This window comes from Topomyia yanbarensis, chromosome 1 (assembly GCF_030247195.1).
Source record: "Topomyia yanbarensis strain Yona2022 chromosome 1, ASM3024719v1, whole genome shotgun sequence".
NCBI classification, from domain to species: Eukaryota; Metazoa; Arthropoda; class Insecta; order Diptera; family Culicidae; genus Topomyia; species Topomyia yanbarensis.
In genome coordinates, this window is record NC_080670.1 from 197,243,408 (window position 1) to 197,270,663 (window position 27,256).

The 27,256-nt window shown below is 41.3% G+C and overlaps 2 protein-coding genes and 1 pseudogene across 8 annotated transcripts; 1 reads left to right on the forward strand and 2 right to left on the reverse strand.

Annotated features, from left to right (window-relative positions):
* On the forward strand, positions 1-27,076 carry LOC131686887 (uncharacterized). 6 transcript variants are annotated; one of them, XR_009305191.1, is made up of 6 exons: positions 21,160-21,582; positions 21,765-21,850; positions 21,934-21,952; positions 22,049-22,302; positions 22,359-22,887; positions 26,401-27,076. XR_009305191.1 is itself a non-coding variant. In XM_058970894.1 (4 exons), the coding sequence occupies exons 1-2, from the start codon at positions 814-816 to the stop codon at positions 22,175-22,177; spliced, it is 1,248 nt and encodes a 415-aa protein (XP_058826877.1). In that variant the 5' UTR covers positions 1-813; the 3' UTR covers positions 22,178-22,302; positions 22,359-22,887; positions 26,401-27,076. The 6 variants fall into 6 exon arrangements, 2 of the variants coding, with proteins under 2 accessions (XP_058826877.1, XP_058826883.1); XR_009305189.1 differs by having other exon boundaries at positions 21,159-21,582; positions 21,765-21,952; XR_009305190.1 differs by lacking the exon at positions 21,934-21,952 and having other exon boundaries at positions 21,161-21,582.
* On the reverse strand, positions 11,272-16,419 carry LOC131686871 (uncharacterized). 2 transcript variants are annotated; one of them, XM_058970876.1, is made up of 2 exons: positions 15,768-16,419; positions 11,272-15,697 (listed from the first exon to the last, which is right to left on the reverse strand). In XM_058970876.1, the coding sequence occupies exon 2, from the start codon at positions 15,583-15,585 to the stop codon at positions 11,305-11,307; it is 4,281 nt and encodes a 1,426-aa protein (XP_058826859.1). In that variant the 5' UTR covers positions 15,586-15,697; positions 15,768-16,419; the 3' UTR covers positions 11,272-11,304. The 2 variants fall into 2 exon arrangements, with proteins under 2 accessions (XP_058826859.1, XP_058826866.1); XM_058970883.1 differs by having other exon boundaries at positions 15,754-16,419.
* Positions 24,252-26,214, reverse strand: LOC131686908 (asparagine--tRNA ligase, cytoplasmic-like; annotated as a pseudogene).
* Positions 27,077-27,256: the final 180 nt, after the last annotated feature.

Genomic DNA, 27,256 nt, shown 5'->3' on the forward strand with positions numbered 1-27,256 from the left:
ATAAGCCAGTATGCTACCCAAAATGTACTGAAGGTGTTATATTATTTGGCGTACCTTTAATATGTTAACCTTGATATTAATCTTACTGGCAACATTGCCACCTTTTGTACTTCCGCTGTCTTAGATCACCGATTCCAATAAAGACTTCTGACGATTAAACGTGCTTTTTTTGTGACTCTTTCCCATCATCACAACATGGTGTCAGAAGCTCTCGCGGTTATCGAGAAAGTGCGTATCGGTTCGCGACGATAAAAAAAGAAAAGGAATCGGTGTTATAGGAATCGAGTGCGCGTGTGTACGTGCCGTATATTTCCATCTGACCGGTCTTGAAGAGCTAGAGTGAAATGGAGGAATTTAGCGAATTGCTTAGAAATCAAAATAAACTTTTCGAGAAGTTTATACGCCATGTTCAGAATGGTCAGCAGCAGGCAGCAGCGGCTGCTCCTCCGGTGTTACCAAGTGTTCCGCTTCCTCCTCCCTTAGCGATTGATGGTGACATGGAGGAGAATTTCAGCTTCTTTGAGGCTAATTGGAAAAACTATGCCACAGCAGTCGGCATGGATGCCTGGCCAGAGGAAGAAAATACTAAGAAAGTGAGCTTCTTGCTATCGATCGTTGGTGTATATGCTTTGAAAAAATACTTCAATTTTGAGCTGACGGAAGAAGACAAACGTACGTCTGACAGTGTTCTAGCGGCAATTAGAAAAAAAAGTGGTAAGTGCACGGAATGTGATAGTAGACCGGTTGGATTTTTTCACGGCTACTCAACTATCGTCCGAGTGTGTTGACGATTACGTGTCGCGGTTGAAGGTTATGGCAAGAGTTTGTCATTTCGGACAGTTGGAAAGTGCAATGTTGACGTACAAAATCGTAACCTCAAATAAATGGCCGCATTTGAAATCAAAAATGCTCACAATGGCTGACATTACGGCAGTGAAGGCAGTTGATTTGTGCCGCATTGAAGAAATCACGGCAAAACACGCCCAAGTGCTTTTGCTGGACGGAAAGAGGGATGTGCAAACACTGAAATCGTTAGAAAGCCGCAAGTGTAAGTTTTGCGGAAAATGGCACGTCTTTGCCAAAGGTTCCTGTCCTGCGTATGGAAAAAAGTGCCAAAAGTGCGGTGGTAAAAACCACTACAAAAAAGTATGTCGTGCGGAAAATGGATCGAAGAAGAAGTCACGAAAAGTAAAACATGTGAATGACGGAAGCAGCAGCAGTTCTGAAGAGGGCGATTCACAGTGCAGTGATATTGACGATTCGGATGAGTCCCATGTCGATGGGGAAATCGGGAAAATTTATGACAACTCCCAAAGCGGAGGCAACGTGATGGCAGAAATACGACTTAAAGTTGGGAAAACTTGGAAGAAAGTTAAGTGCGAACTAGATACGGGAGCTAATACGAGTTTAATCGGGCGTGAGTGGCTGTGTAAACTGATTGATGACCCGGAGCCGCAGCTTTTGCCGTCACATTATAAGCTGCAGGCTTTCGGCGGAAGCTCAATTACAGTGCTTGGGCAAGTGAAACTGTTGTGCAAATACAAAAAGAAGAAGTACCGACTTGTTCTGCAGGTTGTTGATGTAAATCATAGACCATTGTTGTCATTGCGGGTGTGTACTACACTTGGTTTGATTAAGTTTTGTAACTCGGTGTCTGTGGTACCAGCATCATCATTAACGGAAAATAGCGAAGAAGAAGTGTTGAAGATATACCGGATCAGAGCTGAAGCGATCGTCGATAAATTCGCCGATATTTTCCAGTGTTTCGGCAAAATGCCTGGAGAAGTAAACTTGGAGATTGATGCCAATGTCCCTCCAGTCATCCAGCAACCACGACGCGTTCCAATTGCACTACGAAACCAACTCAAATTCGAATTGGATAAACTCCTGGAGAATGGAATAATAGCAAGGGAGTATAACCACACGGATTGGGTAAGTAACCTTCTATTAGTTCGGCGAGGCACAGGGGAAAATCAGTCTCTTCGTATTTGCTTGGATCCGAGACCACTCAATAGAGCTCTAAAACGTCCTAATCTCCAATTTACGACGCTCGATGAAATTCTTCCAGAGTTAGGACAAGCCAAAATTTTCTCGACAGTGGACGCCAAGAAAGGCTTTTGGCATGTCGTACTCAATGAAAGTAGCAGCAGATTAACATCGTTCTGGACACCATTCGGGCGCTATCGTTGGCTACGATTACCTTTCGGAATTTCGTCAGCGCCTGAAATATTTCAAAACAAACTACTGGAAATTATCCAGGGGTTGAATGGCGTAGAATGTTTGGCGGACGACCTTTTGATATTTGGTCGCGGGAAAACAATCCAAGAAGCGTTAGAAGATCATAATACTAATCTTGAGAAACTGTTAATGAGGCTTCAAGAGAACAATATGAAGCTCAACAGGTCGAAGTTGAAGCTTTGTGAAACATCCATCAAGTTCTACGGACATGTTCTTTCCAATCAGGGTTTGCGGCCAGACGAATCAAAGGTTTCTTCCATAGTTCACTATCCAGTCCCGTCTAATCGTTCCGAGCTCCACAGATTCGTAGGAATGGTAACATATCTCAGTAGATTCATTCCGAATTTGAGCGCAAACTGCACCAATCTAAGAAGATTGATTTCGGAGAAAGTTCCCTGGGAATGGAACTTAGTACAAAATGACGAGTTTCTGAAGCTCAAAGGACTCGTTACCGATAGTACAGCACTTCAGTACTACGATATTCGCCAACCATTAGTAATTGAGTGTGACGCTAGCTCCTATGGACTAGGCGTAGCTGTGTTCCAACGAGGAGGTGTCGTTGGCTATGCGTCTCGAACTTTGACTAGTACAGAAAAGAACTATGCTCAAATCGAGAAGGAGCTTTTGGCGATTCTGTTCGCGTGCACTCGATATATGATCAGCTAGTCGTCGGAAATCCAAGAACCATTATCAAGACGGACCATAAGCCTCTAACAAATATATTCAAGAAGCCTTTGCTAACAGCCCCAAAAACGACTACAACACATGCTGTTGAACCTCCAAAGATACAACCTCGAGATTCAGTGCGTGACAGGCAAACAGAACGTTGTCGCCGACGCCTTATCCCGAGCTCCCTACAACGACGAAGATGAGTCTAGGCACTACAGTAAGTTGAACATCTTTAGAGTATTCCGACAACTCGAGGATTGGAATCTGTCGAGTTACCTGAGCGTCTCTGATAGCTGTCTGGTGAACATCATTGAAGCAACTACCCAAGATCTTGTTTTACAAAAAGTTATGGATTACATACGAAATGGTTGGCCAAGTACGATTGAACGTGTTCCATTCGACGTTAAGATGTATTTCAAGTATCGTGGTGAACTTTCGACGCAGGACGGTCTCATTTTCAGAAACGATCGAATTGTCATTCCTCGTTCCATTCCGCGAGCGACGGTTGATAGAGTGCACGTAAGCCACAATGGGATCGAATCGACCTTGAAGCTAGCGCGAGAGAACATATTTTGGCCCGGTATGTGCTCGCAAATTACTGATGTGGTCAAAGAATGCATGGTTTGTGCAAAGTATGCTCCTAGTCAACAAAAGCCACCAATGCAAAGCCATTCAGTACCCATCTACCCATGGCAAGTTGTCTCAATGGACGTATTTTTTGCCGACTATGCTGGAAGAAAACGGAACTTTCTTGTGACAGTTGACCACTACTCCGACTTTATTGAACTAGATATACTAAAAGATCTTTCCGGCAAGTGCACAGTTTAGACCTGCCGAGTCAATTTCTCCCGTCATGGTAGCCCACAGATAATGGCACAAATTTCGTCAACGAATACATGAAGGAAATGGCGAGAACAAGAAAAGGGCAAAATACTACTACGATAGAAAAACTCGCGAACAGCCTGCGCTTCAAACCGGTGAGACAGTTTTGGTACAACTACACCCAGAAACCAATAAAACGTGGACTCCTGCAGTTGTAAATCGCAAGCTCAACGATCGTTCGTACGTCGTCAGTGCCGGTGGTTCAAACTACCGTCGAGATCTAGTGAATATAAAACCGCGTAAGGAACCTGAAGCATGCCCAAGGTGCGGAAAACTCGCTCACCGCCATGAACGTACATGAATTTGTTTCCTTATACATCGTCGGGGGTTTACGCTCTCGTTAAAAAGATACAGACCCACACAACTCGTTCCGCATCACACCGTATGCGATTACGAAGAGAGAGAGAATCGGAAATCGCAAAATTTTTTAACGCGTTCCGCATTGCCGATGCAGTGAGGTAATGAGTGCCATCGAACATATTCGGCAGCGAACATGTTCGTTCGGAAAAATGATCCAAATCTTCGTGCGCAATCCTGAAACTGAACGAATGAATTATATGGCTGGCCTGAAAATATTGGTAGGAGTCAGTGTCCGCCTGGACACCGCACGGAGTGGCAATTTTTGCTGTGTAGGTTCAACTCGCAGTCATTTCCTTGCTGCGTGTTAATTTTATCATGCGCTATACATGTTATCGCTCGAGTTGAACTCTACCATTGTATGTACAAATGGTAATGTACATTGGTTTAGATTTGTTTGGATTTAGTTTAATTTTCAATGTTTAGGCGCGTTCGGCTCCTTCCATGCGCTGCATTCGAGAGGAAACTTAGATTTGTCTTCTTTTCTATGCCAATAAATAATCTCGAAAGTTGTGCGTTTTATAGCGTATCATTGCGCGAATATAGCTCACTACTTCCGGTGATATGCATTTGCATAGAATTGACAAAATATCGATTGTCGCTATTCAATTTTCTTGTTTTTAACTGTAGTGATAATATCTTTTGCTTCAATCATATGATTATCCACGTTTAGATGGTTTTGGCTTGAGACGAAGCTGTCCCAGATTATAACTCAAATTGATGTCAAATTAAGTGATAACAGTTTCGGTTGAAACCTGACTCAGTTCCGGGATCAAACAAAAACGCATTCGTGCTAGGGCATACGAGTGCGGCGCATAAAGTTCATACCTTTATATGTATCAACTAATAACAATATAATACAATATAATAGATAAATCGAAATTTTAAAAACAGTTTACCAAACGAAATTTTCACTGAAATGCTGTTAAGTTTATTAAGTTTTTGGAACTAATCATTGGAATGTGGATTGCGTGAAATTTAGTAACCAGGATCACCGTTCTGGCGGAGTAACTATTGGTGTTTGTTTCAGGCAAGATTTGTTTACAAAAATAGATAAGACTAATAACTAGGACTATAACCATTCATTTATGCGCTTACAGTTGTATTATCTATAGCACTGCAGTTATGCAGTCTGAAACGATTCCGCTGGAGCAGTGCTGCCAGGGACATTTTCAGTTAGCAGTGAAAATGAAATTTGTAGATATTTTCGTTATATTGCATTATTATTGAAAACTGATAAAAAATTTAAGGGTTGTGTACAAGACACGACCACGATGACATTAAAAATGCAGCCAGTTTTATGAGCAAGCAATATTATCCGTGGCCAAATTAAAATCTTAATGTCATCGACTGTTTCAGAACTACACACAGGCATGCTTTTCTTCACTAGAGATAATTGTTGAATTTTTAAATTAAAACTGATAATCTGTAGTTTGACAAATTCAAGTTTTAAAAAAGTTTTATTCAAATCCCCGAAATGTGAACATAAATTAATGATGCTCACAAACAAAACCTTACATCTATCTTTAAATACCTGCTATCAAATAAATGTTTGCAAGCACGATAGAAAAATAACTGGTCATAAATCAAATTATTCGTAAACGAAGAAAGTTTAACATATGCATCTTTATATATTCGGTGGTTTAATTAACATTAACTCTGAAATGTTCTATATGTGAGGTCCATTGATGGAATCCTGAAAAGGACTATTTGTGGGATGCACAAACACGCGTGCTATGGAATGAAAAGTACTAAACTAACTAAGGGCATTTGGTTTTAGTCAGCTGCAAAAAAGGTTTGCCATCTTTTCTAACCGCACGCTACTTACATCAGATAAATCTTTCGAAATGAAAAGAAACAACCTTTCTCTTCAGCATCTAATATGAAATACTGATAGCTTGAAACGTGACATCGGCTTTTATCACTTTCGCACTGATGATGGAAGGACTTCCTTCATACAGAATAACGAAAAAATATTTGCGGATTTTTCACATCCTCCAATTTCTATAATATTGCAGACCTTTGGATTTGGTTTGGTTTTCGCCAATTTCAGTATGGCAATATACTTTTAAATAACTGTACATTTTTGTATTGTTTCGGAAGGATAATATTAAACAAATCACTGATTGTTGTAAATTTCAGGTTGTCAATGTACGCGCAAGCAAAACGTAACGAATATAAACGGCGAAATTAGGTTATCGCAGTCATTGTCAGGAATTTTTCAAATTTGTTCATCTTTGTTGGTTATAGCCCTGAAAAGGGCTTTTAATTTACAAAAATAACATGCGAAATGGAACAATCAGTCAGCCGCAACTACGGTTTGCCGTCTGTTCCAGCCGCGCGCTACTTACATCGGATAAATAATTAAAATTGGAAAGAAACAAACAACCTTCCCCGTCAGCAGATAATTTGAAATACTGATAGTTTGAAACGTGACATCGGCTTTTATCACTTTCGCATTGTTGATAGAAGGACTGCCTTCATGCAGAATAACGAAAAAAATATTTGCGGATTCTTTTTAGTACGGCTTTCGCTAGTTAGCAGTGTTGCCACATCCTCCAATTTTCTGAAACATTGCATTATGTTTCCGGATTATGTTTCCGAAAGATTATATCTCGACAAACATATGATTACGGCCTTAAAACCAACTGTCAAAATCCACTTTGAATGGAAATTCCAGACAAACCGTTCCTAGTCGAACACAGTTCACAACAGTTTAAAAAAGAGAAAACTTTTCTCTTTCATTTACTACCAACATCTGTGATTGGCGTGTAACGGTTTGTCCGGAATTTCCATTCAAAGTGGATTTTGACAGTTGGCTTTTAGGTCGTAATCATATGTTTGTCGAGATATTTAATAAATCACAGGTTTTCACCAATTTCAGACTGGAAATGTACTTTAAGTAGCTTAAATTTAATTTAAACAAATGACAGATTGTTGCAAATTTCAGATTGTCGATATACGCGCAAGCTACAAATAACGAATATAAACTGCGCAATTGGATTATCGCTGTCAATGATTGGAAATATTCCAATTTGTTCTTTATTGTTATAGCCTTTAAAAGGATTTTTAATTTAACAATCATAACATGCAGAATGGAACAATTATTCAGCTTTAACTGAGGTTTGCCAACTCTTCCAGCCGCGCGCTATTTACATCGGATCACCCCCAGCGGTAGCAGTGATCAAATGCAGCACTCATCGCAGCGCATTGTCACCATGCATGACTGCTACTGCTGTTCTTTACGGCCCGACGTTCGAAGGGAGAATGAAGCCGCTCAAGGAATGAAATTCTTTAAATAGTCGAGGATGACGTCATTCATAGAAGCGTAGTGTGCTGGGTGCTCCAATATGTCGTACGAGTCGCTATAGGCACGATGTTACTTGTCTGGCAAAACAGCAACAACTGATTCAAACAGTCACGCGGCACATTTATTTATAACTTTTCGTGCTCGTTTGAATCACTAAGCTGCTCCCTATCGACGGCGCTGCCGGGGATAGTTTGACTGATGTATGGGAATTTTCACGTTTTCGAGATCTGTTCATTTTTGTTTGTTTTTCAATAGCGTGCTATTGAAATACAAAAACACTATAGCAATAAAACATAATTTCAGTTAATTCCGAATTGTTTGGTGATAACCAGACGGAAATCCGTTCATAAATAAGAAAGTTATTAGCGTTCAAAATAGTGACGCAAAAACGTGACATCGTTTGATTTTAGATTTTAGAATGACACCCTACCCCAGATAGTGCAGTAAGACATTTTCAATGTCAAAACACATAAACGTAGACTATCTTTGTCTATCATTCCTGTGCTATGGGCTATTGAACAATTGGGCAGGCCATAGCACTGTGATAGAAGCATCACTCTTGATAATCAGAGGTTTTTAGTGTTTCTTGATACAAACAAATCAAAAAAAAAGTTTAGCAAGAAAGGTTTCGAGTGATCGGTGTGAATGAATTTGTTTATAGACATCATTTAAAAACCGGGGATGGAATAATAACTGGCCAACAACATTTCGATCCGCCTCAAATTGTTCAAAATCACAGTATTTTCAAATCGATTGGAATTTCTGAATCGAACAAGATCGGTTGAGTTTGAATCTAATATTAATAGTAGACCCCATGTTATATAATACTTTCAGAGAAACTTGGTTAAATCTCAGTATAAAGATACTTTCCTATGATTCAAATTTGAAAAAATGTTACATCGTTAATTTTACGAAAATGCGAATTTTAATCCAGGTCGCAATTCAATGATTGTGAGTATTGTGTGAATTATATTAGAATTTAAACTAAACTGTTCTCATTAAATTCAGACCCAAAAAAAATGTGGAAAGCCTTCAGGCAGCACAGAAAAGCTGTTAGGAAAACTTGGAGTCTCAAACCGAATTACATCTTTGAGTTATTTGTCAGATGGAAGAAGTGATGACAATCCTGTAAAAGCTTAGCAATCAGCTGAGAATGGTGTTCATTGCGATAACTGGGTTTCATTGCTACGACACAGAACTGCGTAGAACCGAAGAACTTATAAATACTATCAATTTGGACAGTCTTCGGCTATCTTTTCCAAGCAACTGGATTTTTGCAAAGATTCTAGGGGAATTCTATTGTGCTTCGGAAAGTAAACATTGAGTAGTAGCTTATTATTGAAAGAGAAGCACATACCACAGAGAACAGACGTCCATCTTTAGCGTTCAACTTGTGTAAAAATAATTAACGTTGTCGAAGCTAATTGGGATATCTCCACCCGGGTGCGTTACTGTCGTCATGTTTTTAGTGGCCGAGTTCGATAAATTGAAAATCGAATTGTAATGCCTGAAGATATTTAGGTTTGAAGAAAACCAATTTTGTTGTTAAAATCACTTTCAACTGTCAAAAAAGGTTCTTTTGAAAATTTTCTCCAGAAATAGTCTTATTATCCAGTGTAGCGCATTCCTCTGTATTTGACTCCAAAAGTGAACAGACTCTGGGTCTTACTATAAAAATTGATTCCGTCAGACACCAGTTACACTGTTACCAGTTATATTATACATAAATAATACATTTCTATGCATTGTAATCAATAAATATAACACGTATAGCATAAAATATAGTTAACACTTAAATGCATAACGCTGTTTTGAAGCAATATTACGCAAAACATCCCAAAATTATCACAGTCGACACAGTATTGAAACTATGAAAAAAATTTCACAAAATTTTAAAAAAAATTCTTTGCGCCTTTGAGGGTTAATATGACTCCCATGTTTGGAAAAAAAGAAAAATGTTATATGAATTGATACAAAAATTATTTATTGCACATTTTTAAAAGACCTATTATGTACAACAATAATGTTGCCAAAAACGGAACCCATTTGTTGCCAAAATCTGAGTGTACCGAAAAGGGAGCATGCAAAAATCGGAACGTACCAAAACGGAATCTTACTGTACTATCATTGAACAGCCTCCAAGAAACATAAAAAACACATATCAATACTTCCTCCATTCAATTACACGTTGAATAACCTTGTCAATACGCTGAACGTGTAAGGACCGCTAATATGAAACACAAACAAGATGCTGAATCAAACATTCTTCACTAGTATATATGATGATTGACAGCAGGAAAAACAAAAAGCACCACAAAAAGGATAAGCAATCAAAACATCGGGAAAACAATATTTAGAACAGATGGATAAATCGTCGTACCCAGAACATCACGTTCCAGATCCATTCTTGACCGCTCATCATTCCGAATTAGATCCACATGACATCACTGTGAACAGTCTAGTGAAAGAAACCGATTCCACACACCCCGGCTTGGCAACAAAGTCAACTTACTGTACTATCATACTACAAATTATGCAAAACATGCATCAAAAATATTGAACGCGTAAAGTCCGCTATTCATTTATACCTATGTGGAATATGAATGATATACAAAGGGACAATCTGCTCGCTTAACAAATTACAAACACGCAAATACACTCGACTGACACTACACCACTCCATCGATACAAAACACCGTGGCAGCGTCAATGCAAACAATCGCAAGCACCGCTCCCGCTCGCATGCGGTGGGAATTGAATCGATTTTCGATTTAGGCGAACATAGATCGCGATCCAAATTTTTGAGGAAGAATCGCATTGCCGAACGGATCCGCTCATCATTGTTCGGATACAATTCCGAACAAGTATCGGAAAGAATCTAAATCGCAGCGATCCAAGGTGAGCGTAAGAGAGAACAAATACGAACATGTGAGATACCATATTCACTTGGCTTTGGCCGATCGGGCGCTCAACAGATGCACATTCATAAACAAGAAAAACAGAATAAAGCATCGGAGGTAGGTGAGTGTGCATGAGCCTTGAGTGAGCGTAAAACGAGGCGATTCTTCCTATCCTTGAGCATACCCCAATTTGCTGCCAACACCGATTTCCCAAACCGAAGAACTTCGAAGTATCGTACCAAGCGCCGATTTACTGATGGCTAGTCCGCTACCACCAGGTTCATGTACGGCCGTCATTCCGAAGGATTTAAGGCAACCTCGAACATATTTTCAACCTGAAGAGTCACACATTCAGAATATGTCACCAAGCACGGGTGTAGCTCAAACCACCAAAGGAAGTTCCAGACCGAAGCGTGAGCGAAAAATACCCAGTAAACTAAATGACTTTATACTCGATTAGAGATTGATTTGTTTTTTTAGAGAAGAGAGGATGTTATATTATTTGGCGTACCTTTAATATGTTAACCTTGATATTAATCTTGCTGGCAACATTGCCACCTTTTGTACTTCCGCTGTCTTAGATCACCGATTCCAATGAAGACTTCTGACGATTAAACGTGCTTTTTTTGTGACTCTTTCCCATCATCACAGCAGAAGGGATGAATTGAGGACACTGTTTTGGTTTGCGAAGGTTGAAAGCAACCACGCTTGAGGGGCTCCTTCTGGATTAGTCAACACATCTAGGAAACACCGATGCGGATGTACTGACTGTAAACTTCTGGGGAATCTCAATGCAAATACAGCGAGTCAATTGTTTGTTTTGTACCATTCGAACAAGACCAAACGTGTTGTGTTTATGCCAAAATTGGCATGCACTTTGTTTCGGTAGAAGGTTCAAAATATTTCAAAAGATCATTTTATTCAGTGTTTGTTTGTATTTCTAGTTAACTAAAAGGAAAACATATTTGAAAATGATTGCAAGACCTTTACAAATTTGTCATCCCATACATATTTTCTCATTCTAATATCGTCCAAAATATCAAGCAAATCTTTCTCAATCCTACATTTTCTGCTTTCACTCTCATACTCGTATGAATTAGCAAGTAGCCCTGACCGATGAATAATTAACTCATAACTGCCCTTATTACCATGTCTGGCAGTCAGTCCCTTGATCTTATTTTCCTGTGTTGGATGATAAGAAAAGAATGTTTGAATCACGTGCAACCCTCCAGCGTTTTCCACGGCCGCCCTGGATTTAAAGTCACTGCCTATTCCCATTTCAGATGTCACCAGGGTGGCCATTCCTGCCAGGGCTGCTTTTTTAATAATTAGCTGCTTCTCGACATCGGCAGTATCTGCAGTCAGAATGTTGAGCTTATTGAATTGCTTGCTGTGTTCAATTTGGAACTGGTTCAAACTATATGCATCTTCGAAGACTACAATCACCGGACGATGGGTTTCGAGGACTGCACGTGCTCGGTTTGAAATGCAGTTCATCCAATCAATTTTCTCCGGTAGGGAACAAAAATTTACATCCTCGTCGAATTGAAGCCGGGAGCAACCGAACACTGACGACATTTTCGTCCAATTACTTACATCACAAATTTCAAGGGGATAATAAAAGAAGGCTTCAAACACACCCAGTACCAGTGGGAAGTCGATGAGCAATCTTGTAAAGGGTTTTCCTGTATCATAAGATATTTTCAAATATCCATAGTTGATTTCATCTTCTGTGATACTTGCAGCGTTCGACATCTCGTGTTTAAGATAGTTGAATAATGCGAGATAGTTCGAATTTATAATACCTGTTGGCTTCCGAATATAGCGAGCAGTTTCAATCATGGACTCCAAATGCTCCTGAAACAGATCCTTATTTGTGCAGGATTTAGCGATGCTTAGTTGCGAAAGTAGATTATCCTCATTCGAACTTTCCAAAGAAAGCTTCCACCTATCTTTGTCTTCAAATTCGGATGAGTCAATGTATTCATTGATACTATTTTTTATAACGTCAACAGCAGTTTGGTCAGAAGACAAATGCCATATTCTGGATTGAATTTTATCCAGTCCTGGCAGTATTACATGGATTGCAGGATTCCAATAACGCCATTTATGGAGCAAAATCGTATCATCGATCAACAGCACGGAGTTATCCAAGTTTCCTGTCATCAGCCGCCTAGCAGATGCCGTGTATTGACTTGAACTGGATTCGAAACCGGTGAGAAGTACACGTTGACCATTTATGAGCAAACGATTCAACCTATTATCACAGTTAAAGTTATCCATCGTGGTAAAACTAATGCTTTCTTGAACATCCAGACGCGCAAAAACTCGTTTGAAATCAGTTCGATCTCTTCTCGCTAGATACTCGCTGCAGCACCAAATGCACACTGAATGACCCGTCAAAGCTAGCAGAACAGCTATCAATCGAATAGCCAGCGTTTTTCCCTGGCCTGGTTGAATTTCCGCAAAATGTTTGGTCACCCCTGGATCCGGATTATCCACGCTCAACAGCCTTAGAATACACAAGACCTGAATAGTGTGCAACTTCGGGTTTCGCTTGCCATTGGACGCATTCTCGTAGGCCAAGGTGAACCAGAGAGCTGCGATTCCTGCGAGGATTTTTGGAAGCTGAACCTGCTTGAACTGCTCATTCCAAGATTTAAAATGAAGTGTTTTGGAGGTTGCCTTCAGTGCTTCTACTATTCGAGCAATTCGGATTTTTTTCTCCAATGAAATATATTGCTGATAGTGGTCTGAGTACTGCCGAAAGGCTTCTCGCAGCGTTTGCTTGTTGTATATGTTAATCATCTCATCACATTCATCCATCGTCTTGTCTATATCTTTTTCAGACGTAATCCAATTCCTATTGAAACTATCTTTTCTGGATTCAGCACAACTTTCAAAATCAACGATAGGTTCCATTTGTGTGGCTAAAAATTGTTCGAATGAATCATAATCTAGTTGATGGTTCAGATCCGGTAACCGGTTTCTCAGCGATGAAATCAATATGGCCGTAGTCGTGATTTGATCCGCTTCTGATAGTGCAAGTCCGGATGACCATTGTTTCATGTTTAACTGCTGAAGGATCAAGGACAACTGTGCCTTCACGATGAGAACCACATAATGCTTTGGAATTTGAACATTGTTATGCATAATTTGCAGAATCGGAACAAACTTTACAGGATCCGTCACGCAGAAAGTGGATTGATCAATCGCTTCAAGCAGCATCTTAGGAATGCCATTTTGCATGTCGACACCGGGAATAGCCTTTATGAACCAGTCAAATGAAACTTCATTGAGCTCGACAAGAAAATCGTTATATACGCGGATGAACTTCAGCAGTTGTTCAGCAGGCACATTTTTTTCTAAAGCTACCAGAACTACGTCCATCAATGCGTTCGCGATTTGCTTCAGGTCCGGTAGATTTATTTTCGAAGGGATCTTTTCAATTACATCCCTTTTGCGATTCCAAAAGTCGATGAAATCCTTGACCAGCTCTCGAAATCGGTTCGTAATTGGAGGGCTTAATGTGATCTCTGGAATGAGATGGTGAAGCTGTTTCCGCAGTATCTGTTTATCGACCTTCAAATTAGCTTTATCATTCTGCTCGAAAATCCCGATGGTACAAGCGATATAGTGCACCAAACTGTGCGTCACAGTACGAACGATTTCCAGCTGGTCTTGATTCGCTGCTCGAATCAGGGAAGCATATTTCTGAAGAATATTTTCATACTCCGTAAGTTTTTTTCGGGTTGTAATCGATGAAAGGGCATCATCTAACAGGCAGTACCAAATGAACGATTCTGGCACGGTTTGATAAGGATTAACCACCATTTCGTTCTCACAATTCATCATGAGCCTGAAATTGTATTCAAAAGGCTTACTTCCGATGTTCGGCGAAGGCTTGAAGTGATCCAAGAGTTTAAAAATGAAACGGTATTCGCGTTCCAAGCATTTTGTAGAGTAATCTTCATTGTTCCACGTTATGTCGGTAGCCGGTTGCCAGCCACCGGCGGCATCGCTTTTTATAAGTTCCGATGTGTTCAGTTTTGTCCTTTTACTAATTTCATTCATTAGTTCTTCCAGATGTTTGCAAAGAAGAATGAAAACAGGATATGTTAATGCATTTCCCCGATTAAATTTACCGATTTTCATCGCATTTACTTCATCAACGAACCTGTCGGCCAAGTGCTCCAACGGTTGCTGGAAAACATCCACATCTAGACTGTCAACCAAGTTGGCAAAGAGTTCCACGTCGCATACACCGATGAACATGATTCGTGTTGGACACATGCCCTCTAAACCTTGCCATAAACATGCTGGAGCTCGTTCCAGTAACTGTTTTCTGTGAATCTCAACTGCCTTCGATTGAATAGCCTTCAAAGCTTTCATCAACTCCGATGAATTCGAATCCAACAGTTTTCCCATGCAAGGAATCAGCTCTGCTCTTCTGGACAAAGTGCACTCGAGGTCATACAGATTGGTTGCGATGTTGGTAAGCTGCACAGTACTCAATCGAATTTTGACAACTTCTTCACACACACGCTTATAACTGATCGTCTTACAGGCACCTACGATTCCCCACAGTTCCAAACAATCTTCTGCGAACTCGCTGCTGGTTTCCGAGTTTATTTTGATTTCTTTAAGGGTCTTCAAGAGCTCTCCCCGGAGACGAGCTTGTTCTTTTCTAAAAGTATCGAAATAAACTGCCTCAATCCGAATCTGCTCGAACAGAACTTTTTTCGCCTGCTTAAAATCGGTTGTTTCGTCAACTAATTCCGGTTGCTGGATTTTCACTCTCATCAGTAAATCGTCGTTTACTAGCATCAGACGACCTTCGCTGTGCAGTTTTATGTCCATAGTTTCAATAGTAAACCGAGCGGAAAAGTCAAGCTCAGTGATTTTACCTGCAGTTGGTCGTTTTTTCTTGATGTATTCGTTGCCTGATGGGGCCCAAAATTTTCGCACTTGATTAAGAGTAGTTACGGGCGATCGTAAAACGCAGGCAGCTTCGTCGATGGAGGCATCACATCCAATGGAAGCATGAACCGGATCTGGCTGGTTGAGTACCATTGGAAGATTTTCAAAACACGTTAAATTCTGCTTTGTTTCCATATTTTCGCACGAACGATTTGTCTCAATCGTTGATTCAGCCTTGTTTACATTTGGATTGTTATCTACTGGTGTTACATTCGTTTTGTGTCGTTCGTCAGACCGAACTGGTTCCATTTCCAGACCAGAGGGATATTAACAGTCAATGAAAAACAGCGATTACCACTTGACATCGGTATTTAGCTAAGCGTTTTAGCTTTCACGAGATTAACTTGATGTTGTCGTGGATCTGCAAGAACCAAGATAATTAATAGTTTTATAATCTTATTCACATATGATGCTGACAATTTGTGACTCACTGTCTATGCTAACTGCTTGTAACAACACTTTTGTACGAATAAGAAAGAAAGGTTTGAAAAATGCTGCAATTTTAGAGCAGCAGGCGGTGAGAATCGAACGACGTAACATATGTTTACCTATAATTGAGGTAAACATCTGACTTTTAAAATAAACCAGAGGGGGAACAACTTGACAGCTCCTATACAAATCGTTGAAACCACTTTTTTTGGGTCTGTGGGTCTAAAATGGCGGATCAATCTTTATTCAAGAGCAATTTCTAAAAAAAGCGTAAACTTGTTCACAGTGAAAATTTTCTTGTTCAGATTTTTTACTTCCGATAATTCATTTTTGAAGACTTTTTGGGTTTGGTGTTGTTTTATTATAAAAATAATGCATCTTTATTCCGATGCATTATTTTTAAATGATTCATGATTTTTTGGAATCATCAGCATACAAACAAGCGGCGCTTATGCTAGTTAGTGAGCATCTTCATTTAGTTTTAAGATATTAGGTAGTAATATTTGCATTGCAATATAAACAACACACACAATGACACTGGACAGTTTTTCTCCCTCTCCGATAGAAAATGAGCTGTCATCAGTTCTGAATTTTGTGGAATCCTTTGCACCGTAAATGTCGCATGCTGTCAGAAATAAACAATCGAAGTCAATCCCGCCTTTGTTAAATACGAAGTGAAAAATGATGATCACAAAACTAAATGTATTTAAGATTAACGACAAACTTTCGAGAATTGTCATATGCGAAAGATATTTCAAGGGCGACGGGAGAAGAAAAAGTTCACACTAGAAGCGCACTCAAATCAAATCATGCATTTTACATTTTACATTCGGCACAATTTGTAATCCTTTTATGAAACTCCAAAATGACGAATTAACTTGTTTGTATTTATATTAAATTATTACGCTGTTTTGAAATGATCATCTTGATTACCGCTTCCGAATGTAAATAAAGAAAACAAGTTCGTAAAAGACGTCACGGAATTATTTGCTCGCATAGAAATTTACAGTATCGCAATTTGTGGACGGCGTTCTACGGTGGCGACATCATTCAAAACACGGTGGTTTCATGCAACTTAGGCTAAACGTCAAGTTGCGGGAGGGTTAAATAAACACACTGAGACAGGGTTGCCACATTCACGGATTTATCTGCAATGTCACAGATCTATTGGCGATTCTACGTTAAAACCGCTCACAGATAGCGCTGGAACCAAAGTGTTGCTTATTGTCTTAAATCACTTTACTGTGCGTTGGTCCGCTCAACGTTAGAATATTGTTCAGCTGTTTGGAATCCGTACCACCAGAACGGGATTGACAGAATCGAGGCTGTCCAACGCAGGTTCATACGCTTCGCCCTTCGTCATCTCCCATGGCGAAACAGATTTCAGCTGCCGAGCTATGAAAACCGTTGCCAGCTAATACACCCTGATACACTCAGCATTCGGAGGGACTGCTCTCGAGCCCTGTTCGTCTCGGACTTACTCTCTGCCAGAGTGGATTGCCCTACAATCCTCGGACGTCTGGATCTTCAAGCCCGCGTTCGAGCTCTACGCAATAACTCCCTTCTGCGAGTTCCGTTCAGGAGAACCAACTATGGTTGCCAGAGCGCTGTTACCGGACTCCAACGAATTTTTAACAGTGTGGCGACAGCCTTTGACTTCAACAGGACGCGGAATGCGATAAAAGTGAAAATGTTGTCAATTTTAAAATGTAATTAGTTTAAGCAACCATCATTGGGGCCAAGGGGCCTGTTGGTGAAGGTAATAAACATAAACTACGTTCGAAACCGTTGGGGATTTTTACACAAGTTGAATGCTGAAGATGGACGTCTGTTCTCTGTGCTATACTGGTTGTTTGTCGTTCGGTCCCCGACAGTGGACGATCTTCCGAAACCGATGCTATCCGTACAGATGCCGAGGTCGGTCCCACGATTCTGGGTGGAGGGTGACTTTCAGTTCACAGGCGCCCCGACGACCATTTACCGGTGCTACTTCCGGCTAGTCCCCGGCGGCAGACCTACCATTGAAAGTTTTCTGGAAACCGTTATCTCGATACTGGTCGGTTAGGTGCCGAGGTCAGTCCTGCGATTCCGAAGGGAGGATGGTTTCCGGTTCTCGGGTGCCCCGGCGACCTGCCGTCGACGATGGGTGCTGTCAGTCTAGGTCGGTGGTCTACTTTATCTCTCTTACACTTACGCAGGCTGACTTGTCGAGTGTCAAGGTCGGTCCGGCGATTCCGGTTGGAGTGTAACTTCCTGTTCAACAGGGCCTCGACAATCCAAGGCCGTGTACTGCTACATTGCTACGTCCATCTACCGTTTACAGCGCTATCCCCCTGATGTTGCCACTTGCTTAAGATGTCAGCTCGGGCTCGTTTACGGACTCCTCTCGTGCCTCGATCCCTGTAACACTCATTATCTTCTTCGAGAAGAAGGTTCATGGGAATCGATCCAGCTACTATGTAGGCTGCCTCTGACGAGATAGTTCGATACGTGTTAGACACCCGCATGGTGCAGTTCAGCCGAGACGGGTCTACAGTGCCGTCATCTAAGCAGGTCCTGCGTCCACCGATGTGGAGACACTCGCCAGCAGTCGCTTATTACTGCTGCTGATCGCCGAATTGTTGGGCATGATTCGAGATAGTGCCAAGATCACTTTTACGGCCCTCCAGCATGCGTGGTCGGATGTGTCTATTAAAGCTTAGCCAGTTTGTCCATCTACACTCCCAGTTGGCTAACTTCCCGCTTTGAGTTGATGATACACTCTCCGATCGAAATTCTTGCCTGCTACACTGCCTTTCGGTTGCTTATCGAAATCATCTCGGTTTTGTGGTGAACTAACGTCAGCTTCTTGTAGAGGCATCCAGTCTTCCACAACGTCTATCGCCTCCGTTGCGAATATTTCTACTTCCTCTAGTGATTCGCAGATGACTAGGAGCATCACGTCGGCGGCAAAACTGACAATCTTCACACCCCTGGGGAGGCCCAGCTTCAGTAATCCGTCGTGCATAGCATTCCAAAGAGTTGGCCGAGTATTGAATCCTGGGGAACGCCCGCTGTTACGGTGACACTTCTGTACAGTGAATCGGCGATTGCACCCACACTAGCGCTATTGAAGGCGTCTTTTGCGTCCAGTGTAACCACTGGACGCAAAAGATGCAGTAACGGTTTCCTCTTCTCTTTTGCTTCTGCGCAGCCTCTGTAGTTTCCACGACCGTTCGTATGGCATCCACAATGGATCTACCTTTCCGGAAACCGAACTGCATACTGTGGATGGCCATTCTCTCCCTCCGTGTATATTGTAAGCCTGTTAAGGACTACTCTTTCAAGCACCTTGCCGACTGTATCCAACAGGCATATCTGCCTATATGCTGAAGAATCTCCCGGGGGTTTGCCTGGCTTCGGCAACAGCACCAGCTTTTGTCGCTTCCAGATGTTGGGGAACTTTTGCAACACGGTCCTAAACATATCCGGGTTCGTTGGATCTCAAGGTTTTTGCCACCACTTTCAGCTCCTCGTTGGTTACCCGAGCTTCTCCGTCGAAGTTGTACTGAGTCCCGAGCCCCGTATAGGGACACGGTTTCCGTCTCCAGGGGTTTGTCTTTTGCCTCGTAAGTTGCCCTCACTTTCGGTGGTGCCTTATTTCCAAGGACTTCTTGGCCACCCAACAGCTCCTTTCCAATTACCGCCGCTTTCTGCCCCAAGGTTTTCCATTCCATGACGACCAATCCGAGGTTTCCTTGTATCTTCAGGACTGTGTCAGGTGTCATCCTTCCTTACTCAGGTAGTAGAACAGCACACCTGTCAGTCCAAAGTCGTTGTCCAATTCGTAATCCGTGTCCCGTCTGTTGACGTTCGCCATGGCCAGTACGCCATAATCAAGATGTTACTGGCGTCGATCTCGATGTGCCGGTTGGCACTCCGGTTGGACTGCTTTTATTGCTAAGATCTTAGATTATAGGAATCTTAGGATCTTAACAGAAGCGACACAGACTCGCTTCGTCGAAGCTGCTTTCGGAGTTATGACTTTTTTAGAACTTTAGCAGAGTCCAATCCAAATCCCACCATGTCCTAGCAATACTGCCCAACTCGTAGTAGGTTCAGTGAAATTAAAAGCGTGTTTTAAGGATTTTTTCAATCTTTTCAGTGACAAGGCTTTAGTGGATATAAGCAAGAGACTTCTGACGAATTGAATTGTAGTCGGAGCGGAGTTTATTTGGAATCTACCAGAAGAGAATACCAAACGCGGACACTTGAAGGAAGAGTGAAGATGATGGAAGGTGGAGGCGATCCGCCCCCAGCGGATCCCGGAGAACAGAGCGAAACGGAAATGGACAACCCAAAGGATACACGGAAATCGACTGAAAACAAGGAAAACTACCTGTATACGGGTCAAGATGATGGACCATACAGAATCTACGTGGAAAGTGCAAATGCTGAGAAAATCAACAAATTCTCTCTGGGATCGGTAATTCGCAAAATGGACAAGTATCGACATCATGTCATCGAGCTCAAGTATCTTGGACGCAACAAAATAGTTGTGTTCATGAACAGTTACACGAAGGCAAACCTTTTCGTCGGAGATGAACGAGTGAAAGAATGTGGATACAAGGCGTACATACCACGACACTTGCTATGCGTTACCGGTGTTTTGGCGGGAATCCCAACTGACATTCCGGTGGAGGAAATCAAGCTAGAGATTGAGTGCGACTATCAAGTGGTAGATGTCTATCGCTTAAATCGATTTGTGGACGGGAGATCTAGACCAACCAACCGAGTGAGTGTGACATTTCGAGCGAAGCAGTTACCGGAGAAGGTCAAACTTTTCTGCTGCACCCAGAGGATTAGTCCATTCATCCAGAAGGTTCTGTTTTGTTGTTTTTTTATGAATAAAACGGATACTAGTAGTCCTTAGAGGTATTGCCTCTTCGTTGCAGATACGATCGCCGACATTACTGGTTTACAGTTTTCAGGAGAAGTATACGTACCTGGGTGGACCACCACTAGAAGATCACCGCGATATCTGCCAAGACTAAACGAACCGATCACCGTCAATACCCGCTCGGGGTGGAGGATTTACTTCTTTCTCTCTCAGGACGATCAACGGGCTAAGTCATTGTTAGAATCCCAAACCCGTCCACTGCTTAACCACTTCGAATCCGGCCTGCTCTGAAGACACGATCACGTTCGACTTTCGGATAGTGAAGCGATACCTTTCAACCGATGGAAATGTCTCGAAAACCGTTTGAGCAAGGATTCAGTACAAACTGAGGCTCTTGAGCAGAATAAAGGGTTACGTGAGAAAGCTGACTTCGGAAAGAGTTCAAGAAAAACGTGCACGTATTTGGTATACCTACCTATATTCGTTGTGCGGTGAACTCAAAGGGTGCAGATAAGCTCAGAAACGGAATTCCGTTTTCTTGCATCCCTTTTCCGGCTGCCCTTTTTTCTATTTTTATCTCTCTCTAAAACGGAATGAAAACTATTCCGTTTCGTGATCAGGGTTGTGTTAAACTCGAAGAAAATCTTCCGTTCCACAAATATTTGACATTTCGTTCCACAGCTTCCACATAGAGCTGTCAACATTGTTTTGACTGTTGTTACTCTGAATATAAACATTTGATATTATATTATTGCTATTAGATAGATTTCAAATAGTTACAAACAAAAAGTTAATGTTAAATCTTTTTTGTACCACTGTTGTTCCAAATCTTAGGAAAAAAAAAGTTTATTCGGTTGGTATAAGGACAGACATGCAATTTGAAGACAACATATATGTGTAATTAAAATGACGACGAAAATAAGTTGTTTTGAAAACGAGTGCGTAGTGTTCCAGTTATGACCTAGTTCTTGTGGTGGTCAAGTTTCATTGCATTATAGACTGCTTTTATGTGTATCAAAATTTATTCATTGGCTACCATTGTGAATAACTTGCAATGGACAAGTTCATCTGAAACCTTATTAGATATTAAAACTCTAATCATTGGCTTATTGTGTCGCAGTTTTCCCAATTGTAGATAGTAAAATTAAAGTCGTTCCTAGCAAACAATCGTGCATTCTGTTGGTTAATTTGATCTGCATAGTATCAGTGAGTAGTTGAGGGATATAACAATATAAACATTCGCGATATTCTAATCTGCATCTGTTTCTCATGCTGAATTATCGATATAGCGTTTTGCATCACCTGCTAGTAAATATATCATTTTGCCTCATGTGCTTTAGTAAAATCATTGTTTTGCCTCACCTACTAAAGAAGAAAATTGATGTTGTTTATTTCTGTTTACAGTTTGTGACCAACGTGTATTTGTTCCTCCTGTCCAACAATTCGCTCGTTCAAAGGCAACAAACGGAGGATAGCGAATCGCTACCGGAACCAACGCAAATTCTGCTGATCGATCGTGTCAATTGTGCTTAACAACGAATCGCTATACTCCGGGCTGATCGTGGTCCGGCACAAGATGCTATACCGGATCTACGCTTGCACGGGAAATTGTAACATACCGAAACCGAATGAGGGGGAAGATGCATCAAACGGTGCGGGTAAGTTCGATGGCGAATAAATATGAAAAATCATTACTGACTTCCGTTCATTGCAGTATCGTCCCTACTGGGCTACCGACCAACGTGTAATTGTTCCTGCTGTCTGAAAAGTCGACCGGACTCGCTCGATCAAGTACCAAACGGGATACTGAGTCGCTACCGGAAGCGACACCAATTCCGCTGAAATCTATCGTTTGTGTGTCACCACGAACCGCTATACTCCGTGCTGATCGTGCTCCGGAACGAAATGCTATACCGGTTCTACGCTTGCATGGGAATTTTAATCGTACCGAAACGGTAAGAGTCAATGTCCATCTGCTTCCAGTGTGCGGCAATGAGATTTCAGCTCGCCGGATACACCACGGCCGCAGCTGCTTGTAGCAGGTGAATTTACTCAACACCATATTACGTTTAAAAGCGACCCAGACCGCCCGAAATGTCACCTGATTTGCTCTCTGAACGCGTTGCTCATCCAGAGTTGCTTATTTTGGCTATTCGCAACTAACCTACACTGGATACAAGTCGTTCCTGCATCCGCCACCCGTGGACGCGCTCGATGGCTCTCAACTGAGTTTGTGTATGTATGTGAGTATCAAATAATATCACTTTTCTCAGAGATGGTTGGACCGATTTAAACAATGTTATACTCAAATGAAAGGTGCAACATAGCCATAAAACAACTAAACCTTTGTGCTTTTTGCATATAAAGAAATACTATGCAATCATTCCACAAATCAACTTTTCAACTGAGACTCGGGGGCCGAATGTCATAATCCATTCGATTCAGTTCGTCGAGATCGGTCAATGTCTGTGTGTGCATGTGTGCACATCTAGGGGGAAGTGGCCCAATTCGGACCGCTGGCCAATTCGGACCCCCAGCTGTTTCTCAGCTATGGTAATATTATGAAAAGCGTATATATCATTGTCATGGCTGTCATGTAGCTCTGTTTTATATCACAAAATTTTGCGGTTCTCAGTTTTCGTATGCGTGCGCTGGGGGCGAATGTTGTTTTGGAGCGCTTTTTTGAAAAATGTGTAAGCCAAAAAACACAATTTTCGTTGGCAACAACAATATATCAAGTCAAATGCATTATCGTGATTTTGGATCTACTGGATAATATCTTTTATTTAATATCTTGTTTTGGGCGAGACTATCAACTGTTTTCGTTTAATTGGTGTGTGAATAATAGAATATGGGATGAGCTTGTCAAATTCCAGCAAAAATCCGCATTGCCGTCGACGGGGGTACGAATCGATGGGTTGACTTTCTTAAGGAAAATATTGGCACAGAAGAACAGTTCGGTGACGGGGAATTTCGATTCCTGCACCGATTAATCTATGACTTAAGGAAAGCGGTTGAATTGCAAGGTAAGAACATTACAAATTAAAAAAAAATTTCACTCGTTACTGATGTCTATTTAACAGATAATCAAAACACCCAAATGCTACAGATTTTACAGAATCTCTCAAAGCGATTTAGAGCACCAGTTACGATAGCGAAATAAGTCGAATTCTGGTGTTGTGTGAAAGTTCTGGCCGGTTGTACCAAATCATGGCCAACATTAATACTTTGTCCCTGGCCCGTGACATTCTACCGAATGCATTTGTATTCTTGCGATCCAGTAACTCTCAGTTGGCTGCTACCGGCGGGAACCCACTTAATTCAAATTTCCCCTCGGTTGGTACACGAACGTATCTGGTGTTCGCTTGTTCCTATTGGACAACGGGCCGTATGTAGCACTAGTGGATTGCACTGGAACCTCGACAACCGGGCTGTTTGGTAAGCACTTCGAACACTCACTCTAGCCAGGAAGTTCAAATTCAATCAGAGAGTGCCGTACTTTGGTTAATGGGAACGACCCCGAAGGATATGTGATAAGAGTATTGCCTGCAACTGAAAATACGCGTTCATGTCAACGGGCTTTTAGGTGCCTAATAAAATTCCCTCATCTCTCTGTATGTTGCTTTATTAGATATAATACAAATATACTGATATAGAATGACAATATTTTATTTTCTTAAAGTAAAAGTGTCAATTTCTAGCTTTTTAGTAATACTGTTCAGAGAAATCGACCTCCGACAATTAATCGGCGATCGTCTTCACATCTAGACATGTAAAATGATTTAATTTTCGCGGGAAACCGGCACAGCATTATTGGTTCGTTTATTTGCTCCGTCATTTTTCGTTCCGGACCCTCCGGAATATCATCGCCAAACTCATAAAAAGTTCCATCATTCTTGGTGACGTTGTTCTCCTTTAGCCAGTCAATAGCATCGACATAGTTCGGTGGCATAAAATTCGGGTTAAGATGACCCCACGGAGATTTCAATACTCGATCGACAACATCTACTATCAAATCTTCCAGCCGATCAAGTAGCTCTTTGAAAGTAATAAAGGGACATTCACCCTCAATATAACTGTATTCTGCTAAATCACGGCGAGCAAGACTCTGCTCTGCACGGTAACTTTAAGAAATGCAATAGTCGCCCAATGCCGGCAAACAGGTTTCCATATATTTTTGTGAGCTTTGCGTCAGGAATGCTTCCGCCCTAAAATGTATTTATTGTTTGAGCAAATACTTCTAATGCGAACATTTTTTATTTACCTAAAATAGTCCAGTTTGAACAGAGTCGACCCTCCTTCAACTTGTGTTTGCACCAGCGTCGGCGGCGTTACCTCCGTGTAACCACGTTCATGATAATGCTCCCTAAATGCCATCATAATGACATCTCTCATCTTGAGAATCTTAGAAGTATTTTCGCCTCTAATCATAATGTGTCTGTTATCGAGCTAGACATCAGGAGAAGCATCCTCGTTCAAAATAGAATCTGCCCCACCGGCCGGAGCTAATCCAATTAGCTACCAATAATCAACGTGCAGCTCATGTCCACCGGGAGCGGACTTACCTTCTGGAACCTCTGACACAAGGTATCGCTGAGAACGCTTTTCAAGAATTTTCTTGAGCTGAGATTTGGCTACTAGTTCGTAGGGTGATTCCGATTTTGCATCCTTAGCGTTTACATAAATTCTTGGGAAAGGTTCCTTGCCGGCGTGCTTCATGGCTTGTAGGATTGTTTTGAAGGGTTTTTCCGCTGTTCCATCACCGAACTCGTCATCGCCACGCTTTTTCAAGGTGTAGAGATCGTCTGGAGGTGGTGAGAAAAATTGGATCAATATTCAATTATTATTATCCATCACCGTTGGTTGAATTTCAGCGGCCGTTCACTTTCCGGCAAGTGTAATGGATAAGAGTACTTACTGGCAACGTTTGTTGAGTGCCGAACAGGGGATTGATTTTCGTTTCATCCTTGTTACTACGAGTAGGTTATGCTTCTTTTACCATCTCAGCATAGATATCAGTTTCGGCTGCCAACGTCGGATGGTAATCTAACGAGAAGAGATTATATTAAATTCAAAAAAATTTTATCTTAAAGAAAGAAACCACCCAACTTACCACTAAGAATTGAAACTTTTCATAGCTAGCGTCATACTGTTGAACTTCGCTGTCCAAGCATTCCTGACATTCTTCCGGGTGTTGCATGTGCATCTACGCCCCCCGGAACGAACGGTCGGGGTGAAACGGATAGTAGATTCTTCGTATACCACTAACCGTATCGTGGGGGATAAAACATTCCTTCTTCATAGCCTCCAACAGTTCTTAGTGCATCTGGTGTAGGATAAATCGATTCCAATTTTGAATTAGACTGATCAGATTGATGTTAGCAATGTTGCTTCGGTCCGAAGAAAATATTAACCCCAGGGCAGCTTCTTCCGGAAAGAGAATTCCTTACAACAGCAGTGCGTAATGGGTCGAAGTGACAGCTGCTATCTAAACCAAGACTATTGAAAACTATAGGTAGGATTATTCAAGATTAGCTAAAACTAGTCGAGATTAATTTGGGAATAAAAAAGTTCACTAATTTATTTTAGTCCAACGTTTAGAGTGATTTCCCCCTAGGGGTATGGATGTTTTTTTATAACCGTTGGCTGAATTTTCGTAAAAAAGTATATGTCGCCACGCGATGGGAGTACAATGTACGATTATTTCAAGTCAATTTGAATAGCTTTCAATAAATATTTTCTTTGATATTTCACAGGTGCCATTAGGAGCCTTGAGGACAACCATAACAACTGGGTGACTAAACAGAACAGCGGGACATTATGATTTAGAGCAACACACCACCGTTCTATGAATCGTTGGGGTTTGCACCATGCGATGTAGAATAATATAGTCAATGAGACAAAATAACTAATCGAATGATTCACTGCGTATAGTTTTTCTCATGTTCCCAATCTTCTATTGGCAGACAGCCGCTTTAAATAATCGGTGCAACGTCGTAACATTATTTAGTGGATTCTGGGTGGAAATGTGGTGCTTCCTGCCGATGTTGGTGACTCGAAGGCAAACCGAATAAAAGGGCTCCAGATTGAAACAGTTAAACATATAGGGTAGATGATTTAATTTTTCTCAAACTATTAGGGTGCTACACTATGTTCCGATGAATATACTGGAAGAGGTAGAGATTTTGTGCGAAGTAGGGATACCAATTTTTTATCCCATAATTTGAACAGCAGACGATGTGTTCGGTTAGGTACAATAAATAGATAGGCTACGATGATATAAAGAGATGTAACCCTCTCAGTGGGAGGCACGATTCTCGAGAGTCTACGATAGAATATTTATGCAATTTCACCCGATCGAAGTGAATTATAACTCTTACAGAAACATGGACAAATATATTGCGAATGAATAAATTATGTTTCTAAAGTAAATTGCTTTATGTATCGAAAGAAAATATCCAGTTAAGTTATAAAAGTTTGCCCTCTTGCTTTGGAACAATTCAGCAGTTTAAAACTCTCTTAAAATTAGACGTGCACACTCTGGGAGCCAAAAGCGATATACGAAGAATAAACTGAATCGTAGTGACATTCTATAGAGAAAAGAAATGAATT